Source organism: Rhinatrema bivittatum, chromosome 1 (genome assembly GCF_901001135.1).
Source record: "Rhinatrema bivittatum chromosome 1, aRhiBiv1.1, whole genome shotgun sequence".
In the NCBI taxonomy this organism is placed as follows: Eukaryota; Metazoa; Chordata; class Amphibia; order Gymnophiona; family Rhinatrematidae; genus Rhinatrema; species Rhinatrema bivittatum.
The window spans coordinates 47,944,269-47,964,851 of NC_042615.1; the positions used below are offsets into that span (position 1 = coordinate 47,944,269).

At 45.4% G+C, this 20,583-nt stretch overlaps 1 protein-coding gene and 1 long non-coding RNA gene across 6 annotated transcripts in view; one reads left to right on the top strand and one right to left on the bottom strand.

Moving 5' to 3' along the window:
* SLC10A7 (solute carrier family 10 member 7) overlaps positions 1-19,224 on the bottom strand; it is a 339,519-nt gene extending 320,295 nt beyond the window's left edge. For 3 of the 5 annotated variants that reach the window (XM_029602585.1, XM_029602751.1, XM_029602830.1), the window contains exons 1-2: positions 18,710-19,224; positions 4,504-4,586 (exon numbers count right to left, since the gene is read on the bottom strand). In XM_029602585.1, the coding sequence (XP_029458445.1) occupies positions 4,504-4,586; positions 18,710-18,809 (183 nt within the window). In that variant the 5' untranslated portion in view covers positions 18,810-19,224. Of the gene's footprint in view, positions 1-1,846; positions 1,983-4,503; positions 4,587-18,709 lie in introns of those variants that run through there. The other 2 variants (XM_029602913.1, XM_029602657.1) reach the window with 2 other exon arrangements.
* Positions 19,190-20,583, top strand: part of LOC115092258 — a 78,980-nt gene continuing 77,586 nt past the window's right edge. The window contains exon 1 of the long non-coding RNA XR_003856969.1: positions 19,190-19,330. This is a non-coding gene — a long non-coding RNA (uncharacterized LOC115092258). The remainder of the gene's footprint in view (positions 19,331-20,583) is intronic.

Below are 20,583 nucleotides of genomic sequence, written 5' to 3' on the forward strand. Positions count from 1 at the left end.
AGTATACCCAAAGAAAGAAAAAAAATGATTTCACAAGCCCTGTTCATTTCGGTTTTATTATTATTTAAGGCAGGGGTCTCCAAACGTTACAAGGGAAGGGACATATAAGGAATTTCAAATTAGCAATAGGGCAGGAGGAGAGGGGAAAGGAGTCCATCAGAGTTTGCGGAGACGGGGAAGGGGGATGCAGGTCTGGCCCTTTCAATAATTTCAAACGGAGGGGACAGGGTTACCGGCAGAGTAGCAGAGAAAGTACCAGTAATAATAATTTCTATTTCCTGGAAGTTGGCAACCCTACCAGAACCCCAGGAAACCTGCAGCACGGCTTCTCCTTCCCCTACATCTGCCCTCTGAGGTGCATGTGTGTTTGTGTATGGAGCATCCCTCCACTCCCATACACTCATTCCACTCCCCTTCTTTCCCTCTCTCTCATTCCCTTCCCCTCCCACACTCCTCTCAGACACCCCTCTCATTAACTCCCTTCCCTCTCACTCACCCCTCCCATTCCTCTCATTCACTCCCTCTCTCTCCCCTCTCATGCCTACTCCCCTCCTTATTCTCTCCCTTCTCTCTCATTTATACTTCCCACCCGTCTCATTCCCTCACCCCTCCCTTTGCCAGGTCAATAAAACCCCTCCTCCCCTTCCAATCCTCTGTCACTCCCTTCTCACTCACCCTTCCACCTCCTTTTCATTCCTCCTCACTCTCACCCCTCCCCTTCCATCCCTGTCATTCCCGTCCCCTCCCTTCTTACTTACCTCATCCCCTCCATCTCATCCTCTCCCTACCCCTCTCATTCACTCCCTTCCACCTCTCCTTTTCCATCCCCTCCATTCACTTCACTCAATCCTCTCTGTCACTCCCTTCTCTCTCATTCCCTCCCCCTCACCAGTCCCTCTGCCTCTTCTCAGGCTGCTAGGGATTAGGTTATCCACACACACCCCCCAACCCACCCCCAGCTTTTTTACCCGCACCATTCATAGAAAAAAAAAAAAAGGAATAAACTTCTCTGTGGGCTAGATATGGCTGTAAAACGAGCTTGGTGGGCCGGATCCAGCCTGCGGTTGGGGAAACTCCTGATGAGAGTGCTGTGATTGGTTATAATTATCATTAGACGACGAGTCTGTCTGACTTCCACGTGATGAACATTCTGTGGCATCAGTTCCAACAGAAGAGCTTTGTAAAGGATAACGCTTTTTATGCGCCGATTTAGAGTTATTCGCAGATTTGTGTTTGTGCGCAGATCTATGTTTATGTGCCAATGTAGACTTACGCGCAGGTGTAGATTTATGCGCAGGTGTAGATCTATGCGAAGGTGAAGATGTACGTGCAGTAATATATTTATGCACATCTGTAGATGTGTGCGCAGTTGTATTCTTATGCGCGGTTGTGTCCTTGTGCGCAGATGTAGATTTGTTCGCAGATGTAGAGTTATGCGCATATCTTTTTGATCTTGTGCGCGCAAGGGTTATCGGCGCCGATGTCCTCAGCGCCGTGCGCATAGATCTCACTGTAGTCGGCGCCGTACGCGTAGATTTCAACAGCGCCGTGCGCATATTTGACAAGCCTCAAGAATCTTGGCACTTAACCTGAGAGAAAGGATAGCACGATCTCAGGTTCAGGGGATAAAAACAAATGAGGGGATTTTGGAACATGATCCAGAAATTTTAGAGAGACCGGTACCAGATGGAGGAAAATATACATATTGATGACATAACAGCTTATCTAGAAGAAGTACAATTACCTAGTGCATCACCTGAACAACAAGAAATGTTAAATAGAGAAATATCGGAAGGGGAGATTGGCTTAGCTATTAAAAACCTAAAACTAGATAAATCACCTGGATTAGATGGCTACAGGGTTCGCTTTTACAAGAGATTTTCAAGCTTCCTGGTAGGAACCCCTCTGTAGGTTGTTTAACAGCTTGCTGGGAGAGAGTGGGCTTCCAGCATCGATGCAGCTGGCAAGTACTGCTGTTATCCCTAAACCAGGTAGAGAGAATACTATAAAATATGTGGGTCCTATCAAACTATTGCACTATTGAAAACTGACATAAAGATATTAGCAGACAGAATATCAAAAATAATGTCGCAATTAATACACGAAGACCAATCGGGCTTTATAATGGGGAGGAACACTTCTGATAATATTAGACATGTTCTAATCTTATATGGGCTTCAGGGGGAAGTACACCAGAAGGCCTTACTCTTAGTGATAGATGCCGAAAAGGTATTCGATAGAGTATACTGGCAGTTTATGTATAAAAGTTTGGAGAAATGCAACCTGGGATCTCAGTTTTGCACATGGATCCAAGCATTATACGATGATCCACAAGCTTGTGTTAAAGTCAACGGGGGGACTTCACAGCAGTTTCCTTTGCAACAGGGCACTCGGCAAGGTTGCCCATTGTCACGACGCTTATTTGTTCTTGTCATAGAACCTTTAGCAGAAAGGACAAGAAGAAATGGGAAAATAAAAAACATATATACAGGAAAATCTGATCACAAAATCTCGCTTCTTGCGGACAACATCATGTTCACCTTGACTAATCCCTTGACATCTCTACCAGTGTTAGTAGAAGAACTTAATCGATAAAGACATGTCTTGGGATTTAAGATAAACATGAATAAATCAGAGATCCTTAATCTGTCTGTGCCCCAGGATTTAGTACAATGTCTATGCAGTAGCTTTCCTTTTAATTGGGCGACGGATTTTATTAAATATTTAGGCATGAGAACAGGAAGCAATTTCCATCAGTCAGCAAAATTAAGTTATACACATTTTGTTAAGTAGATCATGTTAAATCTACACTTGGCTGGGAAGGATAGCTGTATTAAAGATGAATGCTTTACTGAGGCTATGCTATCTGTTTCAAGTACTCCCAGTTGCTATTCCCAAAAGAGATCTTCAGAAAATCAGAATACATTTTTGGAATTTGTATGGCAACAGAAGGCTCCCAAATCGCTAGGCGCGTGATACATTTACCTAAAGGCTGGGGAGGATTGGGCTTCCCAAATACTGAAGGCAGCCAAAATTCGGGCTCTCTTAGAATGGGTGCAAATCACCTATGAGAAAACAGTGGGTAAATTCTCAGGAGGGACCCCGATCCAGGCTCTCCCCTGGCTCTACAAAAGACATTAGATATCCTTTTACCAGGTGGACACTCGAGGTTTGGATAAGTTCTTGGAGGAGAAGTCCATTACCTGCTATTAATTAAGTTGACTTAGAAAATAGCCACTGCTATTACTAGCAACGGTAACATGGAATAGACTTAGTTTTTGGGTACTTGCCAGGTTCTTATGGCCTGGATTGGCCACTGTTGGAAACAGGATGCTGGGCTTGATGGACCCTTGGTCTGACCCAGTATGGCATGTTCTTGTGTTCTTATAAGATGACCCTCCATTAATACCTATCCGTTAGAATGAAGAGTTCCCAGCCAGAATGGAGGGCACACACACGATTCCAAGCCTGGGAGAAAAAGGGACTCACTTGACTGGGTCAAACAGTAAACCCACAGGGCTGGATTAAGTTTTGATGATTTGAAAACTAAATATTACTTGGTAGAAAAAGATTATGTTGCTTATTTTACAAGTACAAACCTATGTACATCAAAATCTGGCCAAAGCATGGCTGGGGAACGCATATTCTAGATTTGAAAAATACGGTATTAAAGGTTTACCTTTAAAGGGGTTTATAACTAATGTTTACAAAGTACCGAGCAGATCCCAGAAGGCTTACTCAAACATGAAAAAGTCTGGGGAAGCATAAGGTGGGGAATTTGAAAAACCTCAATTGCTGTCTCTCTGGCAGAAAACTCATTGGAATTTACTTTCGATGGTATTATATTCCAGTTAGGTTGAAAGCTAGGATTCCTAATTAGAATGATCTTTGTTGGGGAGTGCAGGGGAGCAAGGCTCAATGGGACATATTCGGTGGTCTTGTTCACGAATTACATCTTATTGGGATGTAATTCGTACATTGGAAAATGACCCAGTGATATTACTACTATTATCATCAGCAGAAGGGATGCCGAATAAGACTGATCGTCCAGCGACTCGGATATTTCTGGCTGCTAGATACAAAATCGTTGCTCGCTGGAAAAACAAAAACTCGTCCAGCAAGACAGCTGTCTAAAAAAAAAAAAAAGATTGCTACACATCTGCCAAATGGAGACACTAATGGCGATACCACATAATACCATGGAAAAGTTAGAGAAGATTTGGTGTGGTTTTCAATCTTGGGACAAGCATAAGAGTTCCTTATTCTTAGAAAACTGAAGGAGGAGGAAGGGAGTGGGGTCGTACGGATTTGTCTGACATGCGATAACAGTTATCTATGTTGATTTTCTTGTTAAAACATTAATAAAACAAATTAAAAAAAGAAATAAATGCCTTTGAAGATTCACCACTTAAACTGCACGAGATCCATTAATAAATATAACAAAAAAAAAAAGAATAGAATAGTGTAAAGAAGGAGGTTTGGCTGTTTTCCAGTTTACTGTACCTCAGTCTTCAATGACAGTCCGCTGTTAAAGAATATAGCAGAAACAGCAATGTAGGTTATGGTGATTTCCGGCACCAGTGGTCCTAGAAGAAAAGAAGAACCAAGATGAATCGTTGTCGAGAAAACAGCGCATTACATAGAGATGTCTCAACAGAAAAAAAAACAATTATGCCTCCAAATCATAAAAAACTAAAAATGATAATTTGGGGGTAACATTCTAAGTCATTTACCCAGTTTTAAGTACATGAAACGGACGTGCGGGTGAAAGTATGCACAGAATCCGGACCCACACAGATTTTTACACGAATGGAGCAGACGTGGCCTTTATGTTTCTGATTGTAAAACGTATGCACCTAAGCATAGGGTGCACAAGTCACGCGCTCTTCCGAAGAGGAGCCGTAACTTTACGTGGGTGAATCCCTGCATGCACCTGGCTGCTGACCCGCAAATTTTCAAAACGAACCCTTTGTGCGCCAGGTCCCTTTCAAAACCCTCGGTACACGAACCACACGCAGCCTTTACAGGTATGTGGAGAGTTATAAAAATAGTTACTATTTAAAGTTTCACATCTACCATATGGACTATGAGAAATCCTCAAGCCTGCAGAACTTGGAGTATCCCACTATCTTTTTTTTTTTTTTTTTAAAGATATTAGGTGGAGACTGAAGCTGCTGCAGTTCCACTACCTCACCTGAATAAAAAGTGCAAGCTGTTTGCAATGGGCCTCCCATGCATACTGTGCCATGAACAGCGGGAGAGGACTGGAAAGCTCGTCTGCATAGCTTACCCAGCAGCCTCGGGAGAGGAGACCAGAGATCACTGCGAGCTATCCAGGTATCAATCGCCACAGTGTGCCTCAATTGTAGTCTTTTGAGGGTCAATGACAAATATAAAATCAATAGACTAAAAGTATTTTAGATCAGCATTAAGAACATGAGAAATTGCCATGCTGGGTCAGGCCAAGGGTCCATCAAGCCCAGCATCCTGTTTCCAACAGTGGCCAAACCAGGCCACAAGAACCTGGCAAGTACCCAAACACCAAGAAGATCCCATGCTACTGATGCAATTAATAGCAGTGGCTATTCCCTAAGGGGTACATTTTAAAAGGTGCGCGCGCTTCCCTGCGGGCGTACATTGGCGTAGAATTTTACCACATGCCCTCCAATTAAGGGGCGGACTGGGAGGGAACTTTCCAACCCATCTACCTAACCTCCCTTCCCCTCTCCTCCCCACACCCTTACCTTTTTTTTTTTTTTATATTGTAAGTTGCTGCTCCTCCGGAGCAGAAGCAACTTGTGCGAGCCGGCCAACTGCTGGCGTGCGCTTCCCCGGCACATGGCCACTATACCAGCCACCTCCAGCCCCGCCCACCCAGACCTCCTCCTTTTCAAGCCCCAGCACTTAATCACATACCGGGTTTACGCACGTGGCTGGGCCCGTTTGAAAATTGGCCCGGCGCACGTAAGGCACAGCCATGCATGTAAGCCCTGGGACTTACACGTGCTGGGGTTTAAAAATGTACCCGAAAGTCAACTTGATTAATAGCAGTTAATGGACTTCTCCTCCAAGAACTTATCCAAACCTTTTTTAAACCCAGCTACACTAATTGCATTAACCACATCCTCTGGCAGCAAATTCCAGAACTTAATTGTGCATTGAGTGAAAAAGAACTTTCTCCGATTAGTTTTAAATGTGCCCCATGCTAACTCCATGGAGTGCTCCCTGGTCCTTGTATTATCCGAAAGAGTAAATAACTGATTCACATTTACCCGTTCTAGACTTCTCATGATTTTAAAGACCTCTATCATATCCCCCTCAGCCGTCTTTCTCCAAGCTAAACAGCCCTAACCTCTTTAGTCTTTCCTCATAGGGGAGCTGTTCCATCCCCTTTATCATTTTGGTTGCCGTTCTTACATCCCTACTCCCTTAGAAATGTTAACTCAATAACATAACAAATCAACAAAATTGAGATACAGCAATGAGGAGGTGGCTATCCATGTTTTTGCACTGGGTGCCACATGTATGATTATCTACCAGTTAGTGAGAGGTTGTATGTGTGCACTCGGTCCTGGTCCTCAGAGAATGAGTCCAAACTCTGGAGGCTAGAGTGGCAGACCTGGAGGAGCTAAGAGAGACAGGCAGGTATATAGAGGAGACCTTCAGGGACCATAGTAGAGAAGTCCCAGCTCCAATTTGGTAGCCCCTGTGCTGCTTTAGAGGAGAAAGGTCACCTGGAAGGAGAGCATTGCCTTAGTAAGGCAAAAAGCAATCCTGTAGCTAGGACCTGCCTTCAAGGTGATGTAGTATCCTCTCGCACCAAGGATATGTCTCCAGAGGGAAGGGTTAGGACAGCCATTGTAGTTGGTGATTCGATTAGTAGGAATGTAGATAGCTGGGTGGCTGGTGGATGTAACTTGCCTGCCTGGTGCGAAGGTGGCGGACCTCATGCATCACATAGATAGGATTATAGACAGTGCAGGGGAGGAGCCGGCTCTCTTGGTACATGTGGATACCAATGACATGGGCAAGTGCAGGAGGGAGGTTCTGGAAGCCAAATTTAGGATTTTAGGTAGAAAGTTGAAATCCAGAACCTCCAGGGTAGCGTTCTCAGACATGTTCCCCATTCCAGTTGACAAGGGTAATCTGACAAACTGAAAAGGTGACCAAAGCTGCTGGCACCAAGAAACAGTTCCAGAAGGAGAGGAGGATGCATTTTCCATCCTAAATAAATATAGTGTAATTCCTCCCCCCCCCCCCCACACCAATAAAAGGCATGGGATGGGGGTAGTGTTCTGTTGTGGATTGGGAACTGAATAAAAGGTAGAAAACAGAGAGCAGGGCTAAATGGTAAATGCTCCCAATGGAGAAAGGTGAATAGTGGAGTGCCCCAGGGATCTGTCCTGGAACCACTGCTTTTTAACATATTTATAAAGGACCTGGAAACGGGAACAAGCGAGGTAATTAAATTTGCAAATGACACAACATTTTTCAAAAGTTGTTAAATCACAAGAGGATTGTGAGAAATGGCAAGAGGATGTTGGGAAACTGGGCATGCAAATGGCAAATGAACTTGAATGTGGACAAGTGCAAAGTGATGCACTTAGCAACCCAAACTCTAGCTGCACAATGCAAGGTTCCACATTAGGAGTCACCACTCAGGAAAAGGATCTAGATGTCATCGTTGAAAATACGTTGAAATCTTCTGCTCAGTGTGCAGCAACAGCAGCCGCCAAGAAAGCAAATAGAATGCTAGGGATTATTAGGAAAGGAATGGAGAATAAAACAGAAAAAAATCATAATGTCTTTGTATCGCTCCCTGGTGCAACCTCATCTTGAGTACTGTGTGCAGTTCTGGTCACCACATCTCAAGAAAAATATAGCAGAACTAGAAAAGGTACAGAGAAGGGCAACCAAAATGATAAAGGGGATGGAACAATTCCCCTACGAGGAAAGGTTAAAGAGGTTAGGGCTCTTCAGCTTGGAGAAGAGGGGAGATATGATAGAGGTCTGTAAAATAATGAGTGGAGTGGAACGAGAAAATCAGTTATTTATACTTTCCAAAATTACAAAGACTGTGGGACATTCAATGAAGTTACTAAGCTATACATTTAAAACTAATAAGAGAAAATATTTTTTTTACCCAACACATAATTAAACTTTGGAATTTGTTGTCAGAGGATGTGGTGAAAGCTATTAGTTTGGCTGTGTTTAAAAAAAAATGTTTGGACAAGTTCCTGAAGGAAAAGTCCATAAACCATTATTAAGATGGACTTGGAAAAATCCACAGCTTACTCCTGGTATAAGCAGCATGGAATCTATCGACCTTTTGGGATCCTGCTATGTTTTTGTGACCTGGATTGGCCACTGTTGGAAACAAGATATTGGGCTCGATGTGCCTTTGGTCTGACTCAGTATTGCAAAACTTATGTTCTTATGTATAGGTCCAACTTTTGCATCATGTGGGTCAAGCTACCTGCTTACTGACATGGCCCACCTCTGTTCAAACACTTCTTTGCAGGATTAGGCAGCATTGTTATTTTACAGTGCATGAAAATATTCACTCTCTCTCTCTCATAACCAGTTCAAGGGCCCTTCCTGTGACCGGATACACAAATCTGATTGCTGATTCCATAAGCTAGATGAGGGCAGGGAGAGGTTCCTTCACAATTAAGAGCTGGCAGACCAGAAATCTCAGGAGCAAGAGCTTACTGGTATGGCTTGGCTCCGTGTCAAAGCAGAGTGATTCATGGAGGGAATACGAGCAACCAGGCTTAAAGCAGAACAGATTCTCCTACTAAGTCAAGTCAAGTCATAAGCTTGAAGACTCAAATAATGGGATGTCTTACAGACAAGAGACCTAAACGTCATGCTGCTTTCCCCAATACTGTGGAGGGTGGAGAGAGGAGTTACCCAACAGCCGCCAAAGTCTGGAAACTCAAGGCCAAAAGACCTCAAAGGACTTGTTTTTCAAAGCTTCATTCTGAGACCAGACCGACCAGCGGTGTTAAAACCTGGAAGAGCAAAGCAGCCTGTGCAGATGGTGACGTGAGAAGAAGGGCGCTGAACTGACCATCGCATCCATTAATAAAATGAGGCCTCGATATTGACTTTCCTACAGCAGGGGATGTTCTGATCTACAGTTCTGTTAAGGGTCTGTATACCTTGTCCCTTCGGGCCACCTGTTGCACTACCAGGCTTGATCCACAAAGCTGAAGGAGCACAGACAGGAACGCGCCTTGTTCCAACTGCTTGATTAAAAGTCATCACAGCATACTGAGAAGCACCAATGGAAGCCATATCACTGTCTGAGTAAAGAGGCATGAAATATGCCGACATTTTGCAGGGTGTCGACGAGATACATCCAACTTTCCATGGGCCACCAATGACATGGAAGGGGCCACGCAGGCACAAAATGGGACGAAACTCTTTAAAACTAAGGCTCACACTGTATTCTCTGCCCTCTTCCTAGCGTAAATCTCTGTGCTGTCTTACAGAAACCATTGTTCCCCCCCAGAGAGAAGGTTTCAGTGGATGATTTTATTAAATCATTGGTACGGCACCTGTCAGATAAACGCAGTGCTGTGGAGAGACAGGCAGGGTCATTTTCACAAGGAACATCTTCTCCAGGTAAAACCTGGCATTTCCCACAGAAATGGCCAACGTGTGCACCCCGCACGAGCGTAATTTTACAAGCACCGGGGAGAGGAGTTCCGGGGAGAGTCTGGGCAGGGCTGGCATTTATTTAGGCACAAACCTCGATTTTGAAAAAGGATGCATGGAAAGTTCCCCCATACATTCCCCGCACAGAGCAGTGGGTGTAGTGTTTGTGGTATAAATTTTCAAAGCGAACTTACACATGTAAGCTCATGCGAGTTCTTCTAAAAATGTATCCCCATAAAAAGGAGAGTCCCTGCTCCTAAGAGCTTACAGTCTAGTCAAGAGAGAACAGACACTCAATGAAAACCAAATAAGAGGCTTTGAATTAAGACAGCAAGGCATTATTCAGAAGAATCAAGTAGGCGGTTGCAGGAAGGATTAAACTGAGTATCTGATGAGATATTGTCATCTTTTTAAGGAGATCGATGTCTCCTGTGGAATCTTTTTGAGGAAAAATTATGTTTAGTTAACAAGTATACCTATGTAACCGTCTCTTTTTAGTCAGTAAGGAGGCCCAGACAACTGATCCGTAAAGATAGACTTTTATTGCCAGCAAGATGCAGCTAAGACAACGGCTTAGTACAACTGCATGCCACGCCCCCTTCGGAGCAAACCTTTATACACTTTACAGTTCTTATCTTTCACACATGCGTTCTGGTTTTGCTGAACAAACATTTTACAAACTGCTGAACAAGCAATAGCTAGCGTGGTCTCTAGTAGGTGTAGCTTATGATCAGACTATTGTTTCGTCATTTAATTGACGGGTTAGACATTTGCGACGGCGTTCGTATTAATACAATACAAAATATGAATCCAAAATGGAGTCACGTTCACTAAACGTTAGTGCGTAAGTACGTCATTACGTATTAGGTTCCGTTTGCGTTGCAAATGTTAGTAAATCAAAATGGCTGTGCGTTTCACTGCAGCATGATGAGACGAGAGGCGTCACAGCTGTGCAGTCTTCAGGGGTTCATGGAATCGAACTCCTTCACCTACAGAGGTCTCTAGACGAGCAATTCTCAACTGGTGTGTCCCCCAAGCACCGGCAGGTGTGTCGCGCACTCCCGCTGTCCCGGCTGCTCTCCTCTCGCTTTCCTTTCTCCCCCGCGAGAAAGGCAGACATCCTTCTATTGCTGCCGTTGCCGCCCATGCTGTCAACACGCTCAAGCCTGGCCGGGAATGGCACCAGTGTCAGTAGCAGCTGGCAACTGCATCATGGCCTTGTCTTCTTCCTGCCCCCCATGGCCAAGAAGAGGAAGTGATGTGTAGTGGGAGCGTGTGAAGAAGAAAGGGCCATGCTGCATTCAAGAGTAACAGCAGCGTCGGCCCAAGGAGCAACGCGGGCCTGGAGAAAAACAGAACATCAGCTGACGATCTGCAATGGAAGGACAGCACCTTTAGTCCCCGCAGCCGACCATGGGGGCTGGAATGGAGGCTGCTGCAGCATCCATGTGTGCTCCGGGGGATTGGGAAGTGAGATTAAGAGCGAGCCGGCATGTGTGTAAGTGAGAGAGTAAAAAAGAATGTGTATGACTGAGAGCTTGCGTGTAAGAGAGAGATCACGTGTCTGTGAGAGAGGTAGAGCATGTGTGTGACTAAGAGCGTGTCTGTGATTGAGAGGGAGAGAACACAAGTATGTGACTGACAGACTAGTCAGAGAGGTGACTGGTGTGCATGAGAGAGAGAGACTGGTCAGGGAAGTGACTGTGTGTGAGAGTGAGAGACTGATCAGAGAGGTGAACGATGTGTGAGAGACAGCGAGAGAGACTTGTTAGGGAGGTGACTGGTGTGTGTGTGCGCAAGAGTGAGAGACTGATCGGGAGATGACTGGAATATGAGAAACTGAAACTGGTCATGGGGGGTGACTGGAGTGTGTGTTTGCATAAGACACAAAGAGATTGGTCGTGGGCCCTAAGGAAGAGGACCATGAGGACTGAGCTTCAGCAACCACTACTGGCCTGCAAGGAAAAGGAGTAGGAGAGTTGCTGGAGAAGGTAAGTTAAGGAGGCTTTTTAAATTTATTTTCCTTGAATGACTGCCATTTTAATTACTGGATATTATGCAATGTCTGCTGTTGAAATATTTTATTGGTGTTTGGAGAATTTTAAATAATTTTTATGAGCTTTTAATTATTGGATGTTACTCTATCTGTTCTTCTGAAACAGTATAGTTTTATGCTCCAGAACGCAGCGGCCAGAATCCTCACCAACTCCCGTAGAAGAGATCACATTACCCCCATACTCATGGACCTTCACTGGCTCCCTATACGCTTTAGAATCCTTCACAAGTCTCTTACTATCATCCATAAAACCCTGCACAACCCAGACATCCATTGGCTGAATAACTCCCTGCAATATCACACATCGAATAGACCCAAGAGAACGGCGTATAAAGGAACCCTCTTCATTCCCCCCCTCCCCCCAAACTCATCCATCACACAGCCACGAGGGAACGGGCCCTCTCCATAGCTGGACCAACTATTTGGAACTCAATGCCCGCCCACCTGCGCCAAGAACACTGTACCCAAACATTTTTAAAAAAACCTTAAAACTTGGCTCTTCTCACAAGCCTTCACCTAACCCCACAGCCCCCAGATCTTAGCCCCCTACCCGCCACTCCTTCCATGGGTACTGCTATATTTTAAGCTACTGCTCCACGATACATAGTGTACATACTGTAAATAACAGGCATATACTGTTATAATTCTTATACAATTGTAAATTCTTTGTTACCAATGCCTCCGGGTACTTGACTCTGCTATTCTATCCTTCTCTCCTAGTTCAATTCCCTTATGTTTTATGTAACTGCGCATTTCTTTAGTTAATGGTTTCCCCAGTTCTATGTAAACCGATGTGATATTTACTTGAATGTCAGTATAGAAAAGTTTTAAATAAATATGTCTTGAGGACTGTATAAATAGATATGTGCAGAGAAAAACTGAACTGGAAACAGCAAGAAGCAGTGCGACAATGGAAAAACAAAAACATTTAATTTATGGTCACTTTATTCTGTATCTGGCGAGGGTCTGTGAGTTTTGCATATGTGACTCAGGTAGGAGTATTCTGCAAGTTTGTAGTTTCTGTGTAGGGATCTATAGCAGCTTGGCTTATTCTGTTTTCCTAATAGGAGGTGTATTGGTGTTTAGGGTCTGGTTTAATATTTGTAATGTTTTAGTTCATAAGTTGGGTTGTTACTGTTTGAGTGCATTCCACACTGCAGGTGTAACTTTGTGCAGATTAGTTCGGGTGCATTATTGCAGATCTTGGGTGCTATATTTCTGTTTCTCGTTCTCCAGATTTGCGCTGCATGCAGAGTGGCTTTTTTGGGTTTCCATTCCAGTTTCTGTCTCCATATTTGTAATATGTGGTCTTTTCTGTATTTGGTGAAGGTTGGTTTTGAGTGTGTGTTTTCTCAATAGGACATGCATTGGTAGTGAACTGCTGTCTTTCCGTAAGTAGGGTATTGCGCCTGGTAGTAGAGGGAGTTTGTGTTGCTGTTGCTGAGATGACACCAGAATATCTTTTTTTGTATGGTGAGTTGTACAGGGAATGTTCTAGTTCTGCTATGCACTCATTGTCAGGGGCTGTTCATGTGGATGCAGAGTATATGTTTACATTTAGCCTCGTGACAGTCTTGTGCTCAGCGTGTCACGCTTGTGAGAACTATCTGTCTAGTGTATCCCGACCGAAAACAGGTTGAGAGCCACTGCTCTAGACAATTGTTTTGACTCGCAGGAGAGTCCCAAAAACGAAAGAAAACTCAAGCAGTTTAAGACTCCCTTGATACACATTTAACAAAACTCAAGCAAGCACAATGACCATTTAACCTTTTGGTGCAAGAGACAGGAAAGACGGCTTTACTGGATGATCAGATTCCTCTTTTAATGTTCAAAAAGAGAACACAAGAATTTCAGAAGGAAAAAAAAAATGCTTCTTTTCCTTTTAAATAACAAACCAAGGTTTTCTTTATCCCTGTTCTCATACTCAGCATCAAGGTCCAATTGAAGATGGTGAAATTAAGATCTCAGCTGAGCTGGTATCCAGTATACCGATATTTTATAGGATTTATCTGCATAAGCTAAGCACAGTTCATGGTTAAGTGTAAATTATCTTGGGTTTTCTTAAAAACAAACCCATTTGTGCATGGAAAGATTGGGGTCTGCTGTCCCCTGCCCTAATGGACAACTTTACAGTGGACGAGTGGGCCTGGTGGTAAGAGCAATGGGCTGAGAGCCAGGGGTTCAAATGCCACTTCTCCCACCAACACTCCTTGTGAGCTTGTGCAAGTCACTATCTACTACCACCTCGGGCACCCACTTAAATGAGAAGGGACTTGTCATACCTGAATACATCCCACCATTTTACAGTGCTGTATCCATCCAGCAACATTATAAAATAAAAATTATTAGATTCCAGGTCATGCTTCCTTAGATTCTGTCCATACTAAAGCTTTCAGTCTGACAAATCGGCAGGCATCCACAGCTCAGGGCCACTGAAACGGTATTTCCAAGACCTGAAGTCGTCCCTGCTTTCGGGTGCTCTGTACTGGGGGCCCAGACTGCACTGGTTTATCCTCTTCAGTCTGGATTCACTATTTCTGGTCTGACCGGGTCACAGTGTGGACACCGAACTAGCTTAGTTACACTTGAAACTAATATTTTACAGTTATTCAGTGGGACATGGAGAGGGCTTTAGAGCATCAATTTTGCACTCAAATTTTTAATTAATCTTTTATCAAGAACTCATCCAACTGTTAGGTGCTCTTTTTTTTTAGTATTTTATTGTCTTTTTATTTGCAGTCTCAGAAAAATGTGTCTGCATAAATGTTACACGCGAGGAAGTGCTCAGCATGGCCAAACATTAGGCATTTCTTGCTAGGTGCACATAGGCAATGAACTGTTCCTCGGGTCCAGTGGGACTCTCCAGTCCTGACAAAAACAAAAAAACTCTAAGATGGATTACAGTAAATGAATAAGCAGCAGAAATATTTCTAACGACCGTCAGCTTGCACCGGTTGGAACAGACGGAGCTGCTCTCCCTGGCGCCACGTTTGCACACCCCTTGCTCGAGACAGCAGCGCATTGAGTTTCTAATTCCCTGCACCAACTAAGAGGATCACTGCAGGCTGACCGAGTCCAAGAGCCGTCTTGCTCACAAGCCACAGCTGGGAGGAGTGGACGGCGAGGAGCTGCGCAGACTGGACTGACAGAGGCGGCACGCACTGGCAGCACCCGGTTCTGCTGTCCCTCTTGGCAAAAGCCGCGTTCAAGATAATAAAAGGAAACACTTTTTTTTTTTTTCTTTTTAAAATTTTTGCACGTGTTATGTATCACATGAAAAGGTGGGCAGTGTGCATCCTGAAATATTCTAATTTAATAAAAACTATGGCATTTATAGGGATTTGCTCACCAATTCACAGTGGGGTAGATTTTTATAAAAGTCCGCGCGCGTGCGTACTTTTGTTCACGCGCCAGGCTGGTGCGCGCCGACCCCGGATTTTATAGCAGCACGCGCATGTTATAAAATCCGGTGTACGTTTGTGCGCGCCGGGTAGTGCGCACAAATGTACCCCCGCGCGTGCAAAATTTAAAAATCGGCCCCATTATGTGACCAGAGCTTCCTTCCCACTCTGTCTTTGAAGACGTCCAGGTTAAACCTGCAGTTATACCATCGCGCCCTCCGTCTGTGTTAGCTTTGGATGCGCTGGCTGTAGTTTTCTTTCACACTAGACCACACAGTGGAGGGCTGCGGCGATCATACTGATAGCGTGCCGGCGGCTCCTGTCAACTTATACAGAGCTGGAGCATTGACCTGGGTTTGGGCAATATCTGAATTGTTTTAAACGAATCCGCACCCTCGCCAGTAATATGGATATGGAATTTGAGGGAAACACAATATAAGTTCTTAATGCATTTCTTTAAATTCCAGGCAATACTTCTGAACTGCGTCTTTGGGTTTGCTCTGTTATTAGTTCATTTTGGAAAGGGGGTGACCTGTTATATTCAGAGGATTACCAATGTAACTCCGCCATATCAACTGCATGGGTTACTTTCTGATAACTTAAGTGAGGTGGCGCGGGGACAAACATTTTCCAGAATTTGGATCCGCAAAGCGCCAACATTAGCAAAGAAAACGATCCTGCGAATCTGGCTCAGTGAACCCCCCCCCACCAAGAATTACATCATATGCGTCCTTGCGAAAAGTACGTGGAAAACGTGGGCACACGTAAGAGGAGGAAAACTTTTTTTTGTTGGTCTGGAACTTATACATACAATCACTAATGCACACAGCCCTGAGTTTAATTTTAAATGACTTTTAAATCAGCAATGTTATTGCTGATGAGATGGATCATCTGAGGAGCTGGGGAATCGGCAGCCAAGACTGTGCTAACCTGGGGCTGAGGTTCTGGTCGGGTAGATGGTTGTTTGTAATGTGAATACAAGACTCGAGCCTTAGGGCAGAACAAACCACGGAGCTCAATCTCGGTTGTTGTTTTCCTGCTGTCGTGTAACTTTGTTTGAAAATGAATAAAGGCAAATTTTCATAAAAGCTGAATTTTCAAAGCGCTACGTGCGTAATATATAGCGCCTACGTGCGCAGGTAGCGCCTACCCATGCATTCCATATCTTATAGAATTAAAAAATACACGCGTTGTGTTCACTTTCACGTGCACATATACACGTCAAAAGGGGGCAGTCCGCGGCGTTGTGGGACAGAGCTAACAGTTGCGCGCCTAGGTTGCTATTTTAAAAGACACTTACATGCGTATATTTTCCAGCAGCTGGCAAAAGTGATATTAAACGTGTTTATTGTGAGGTACTGAGGGAAGGTCTGTGTGGCCAACGGGGAGTTCAGGCTGAAGAAGCAGGAGCGTCTTGATGACCTGGTGAAGCACTGGGCGAACAGGTGGACTAATTGGTAAACTGGTTAATTTCTTCAATGCGTGTTCTAAATTTGGCTGACTTATGAGTGTAAATCAGGATTCACATGAATCCTAGTTTAATTCCACATGTAAAATACAGTAGACGAACATAAACATTTAAAACAGGTGTTTAGTTCATTGATACATGCTTTCAATGCACTACATGGCTTTGCATGTAAACCTACCTGCACGCATAAGGGTAAATTTTCAAAGAACTGGGCAGGTGTCCATGTGTGCACGGTTCCCAGCGCACACACAAGGATGTGCCGATTTTATAACATGCGCGCGTTGATGCACACGTGGTATCAAATTGGCTGCCGGCGCGCATGTGCCGACTCGAGGGTTTTATTTAGAAGCGCGCGGTGACGCGACCAGGCCTTCCCCAGTTCCCTCCCAGTCTGCTCCAATAACAGCGGACTGAAAGGGAACTTCCTTAACCCCCTACCTATCCTGCCTCCCTTTTCCCCTTTCCGCCCCGACCCCTAACCCCCTCCTCACCCCCCCCCAACTAACCTAATTTTTTTTATTTTGGAACTTACCTACTCTCCCGAGCAGCAGTAAGTTCTGCGCACCGGCCAGCTGCTGGCACGTGCTTCACCGGGTCAGCACCTAATGGCACTGTCCCAGCCGGCCCCTGCCCCAGACCACCCCTTTTTACAAACCCGGCTCTTCCGCACGAACTGGGAGATATGTGCGTGGCTGGGCTGCTTGGAAAATGTGTGCAGCGCGCACATGGCCCAGCCACACACACATCTCCTGGTGTTGGTGCTCACCGGGTTTTAAAAATTAGTCCTATAGGTTGCACAGTAGAATTACGCATATTTTATAAAACACGTACATATCTATGCGCATTCCTTAGCAAATATGCCACCGCCAACAGTTGTTTGAAAGTTAGCCTCCCTATGAATTATAACAACTGATAGCTAAATGGCACATTATTTTTTATTTGCTTAAAAGATTTTTCATCATAAAAGGTAGGATACCAAAAATTAATTTTCACTTACATGGAACAATATTTTATAACTTTGGCCACTTGAGCTCAGAGCTGTGAAACCTTAGCACCCAGGTTTGAATGTCCTCACCTCCGCTTACTTAATGTATTGGGATTTGCTGTGTACTCCCAGGCAACCCGGACTTGCCACGGGCAGGGAACAGGATGCTGGGCTCAATGAATGTTTGATCTGGCCGCGCTTGGCACTTGCTATGCTCTCATAGCCTTAAAAAAAGACACTGCTTCCTAAGTGCAGATCTTCTGTGTGTGCTTTGCATTTCCTGAATTTTCTAATGACTGGACCAGGTTCTCCTGCTTAATAAAATGTTTAAACTACATTCCTGTCCTGCTGCAATCCGACACTGGCGAGACACTAACATGTTTAACTAGTTAGTTCTCGTAAGATGCCATAAACTGGAGAGATTTCTGCAAAGCAAATGTCTCCTAATGCAGATTAGTAGGATCTGCGTAAAGGATGGTATACCCCAAGCACTCAGCAACAGGTCAAAAGAGGGACTGGGATTAAAACGCTACTTGAAATCTCATCAGGAGCCAGCAGCATTCAAGGCATAACATGCATTTATTCAAATAGCAATCCAATAAGCTATAAAATCGGGTTAAATTAAAGCGACATTGCTAATGGAAACATGCTCAACACTTAACATAGCCCCAGTTTTTAAAACATGCGCTTAATGCAGGTTTGTACCCCAGTCCGGCAGAGTGCACGTGAGGCCGAGCACGGAAGTAGGAGCGAGCCTGGGAATGCAACGTGTCAGTGCCGACAGCGCAGGCACTGGGGACCAGAAAAAGAGCTCAACGAAATCAAGGAAAATGTCACTCGAGCCCCAGCTTCTGAGCAAAGCTTGATTTCATTTCCCCTCCGTGCGGCGCCTCCATTCTACAGGAATGAACGCCAAGCCCACCGGCTCTATTCTCTTTGGATCTATGGGCACTGGGATGGCACGGTCCTATTGATGCCCAGGAAACAACCCAGCAGCTCGCCCCTCGCTGCTTCCAAGCGGAACCCAAAGAAATCATTCCGAAATGAGGCTGCACTTCTTCCGAAGAGCAAACCCCCCGCGTCCTCTGCGCGGAGACCCACCGCGATCCCGAAAAGCTGCGAATGCACGGACTTACCCCCTTTCTCCCCTATGGCAGGCTCCCACTTCGCAACGACGATCACCAGCACGATGCCCAGGATGAACCATTCTTTGCGGACCCTGTCCAGCAGGCCCATGGCGGGCGCCGGGTCCGAGGGCGGCCGCTGCAAGGACGGCGCTCGACTCACCGGCGGCGGTGGGCTGAGCTTTCAAACTGCGGCCAGGGCGCTTTCATTTCATTCTCCTCCTCAGCCCTGGTCAGCCCGCTGGTATCCGGTGACAGGGAAGCCGCTCAGAGGGCCGCCATCGCTACCACGGCGCTCCGAGTAGCCGCGCGCGGAAGGCTCCCTTGCAGGGGAAGGGGGGGAGCGCGCGCGGGCCACAGAACTCCCAGCCGGCAGGGCCCGCGTTCCACCGCCAGGCGCTCCAGCCAATCAGCGTCCCCGCGGGCTTTTCGTCCGCCCGCCGCTGCCTGTATCGAGGGGCGAGGGCTTATTAGGGGAGTAATCATGGGGGCGCGCTTTCTCGAGACATTGCGGCTGCCCCGAAAGTGACGTAAAAAGGAAGGGCGGGGCGACCCCACAGCTCCTGCCCCAGGCTGGCAGTGGAGGGAACGCGGCCGGCGCTCTCTGGATTTGTCCGGAGAATGCGGGTGAAAGTAATTGTCTTCCAGTTTGTATGGGGGGGAGGGGGGTGTTTGGTATCTGTGGTTTGTCTTAGTTGAAGCTTTCCGAAAAGCATGAGGCAGGTAGGCTGCTTCCGGTGTGCAACCCTTGGGAGCGTCAGTTGATCTGAATCTCTAAAACAGCGTCTCAGGTGCAGTGCAATGATCTTCTGGCTTCCGAGGAAGCTCTCTGGTCTAACAAGGTCCCCTTTTATTGCCGCAACTCTTCAGACTGGTTTACGTAGAATCATCATCATTGTTGTTTATGGTCACGCTTTTCCACCGTAAGAGTTCAAAGTGTGTTGTGAGTACGCCCCAGATAACAGATTAACAACAGGTTATAACTCAATAGCAGTGATTGGGAGTAGACAGGTGTACGACGCAGCAGGTTACAAGTGAATAGCAGAGATTGGGAATGGAAGAAGAGAAGATTGCATATGTTGGAGACTCCTAACTTAGGCTCGACAGACAGCTTATACGGGAATCGGATGTACACAGCTCAGCAAAGCGGAGAGGGACAGGCTCCCGTTGGCATGCAGATTATGTGATTTCCAAGCGCACTTCAAGGGTGGATGGCTGCAAATAAGCAGATTTTCAGAAATTTCCTGAAAGTGAGAAAGTGGGGGGATTGTCTGATCCCCAGCGGAGCGAGTTCCAGAGGGTGGGGGATGAGCCCGTGAAAGTTCTGTTTCTGGTGCTTGCAAGAGCTTACTTCTGAAAAAGAGCATTACAGTTTTCTAATAATCCTCCCTCCTCGTCCCCAAACCAGAAAAAGACAATTGAGTTTAGGATAGCAAGAAACCCTATGGACAGAGCAATAATTACCACATTGTTTGTCATAGGGTCCGCTCTAGGCTCAATTACCCTGTGTGAAAACTGAAATTGCTGCCCTTACCCCCCGCCCCGAGAAAGTCACCAACCTCACTCACAGCACCAGCTGCAGTCTTTTCAGGGATCGCTCTTACCCACCCTTGATAAACTTGAGTTCGGACTAAGCTGGACAAAGCAATGGATTTGAATTTCCTCTCATGCCGGCCCCTGCAAATTATCCAGGTAACTTTTTTTTTTTACTGGATAAAACGTACTCAGCTAAATTGGAGGTATTAGCTACGTAAATTAGGGCTGTGATCTGGCATGACTAAAAGTTATCATTAACTTGGGCTTTAGCTGGAATTACTCGGTGAAATGCATAATCGGCTCAATATATGAATACAATTATCTGAGTAACTTTATCCGGGTAACTTATC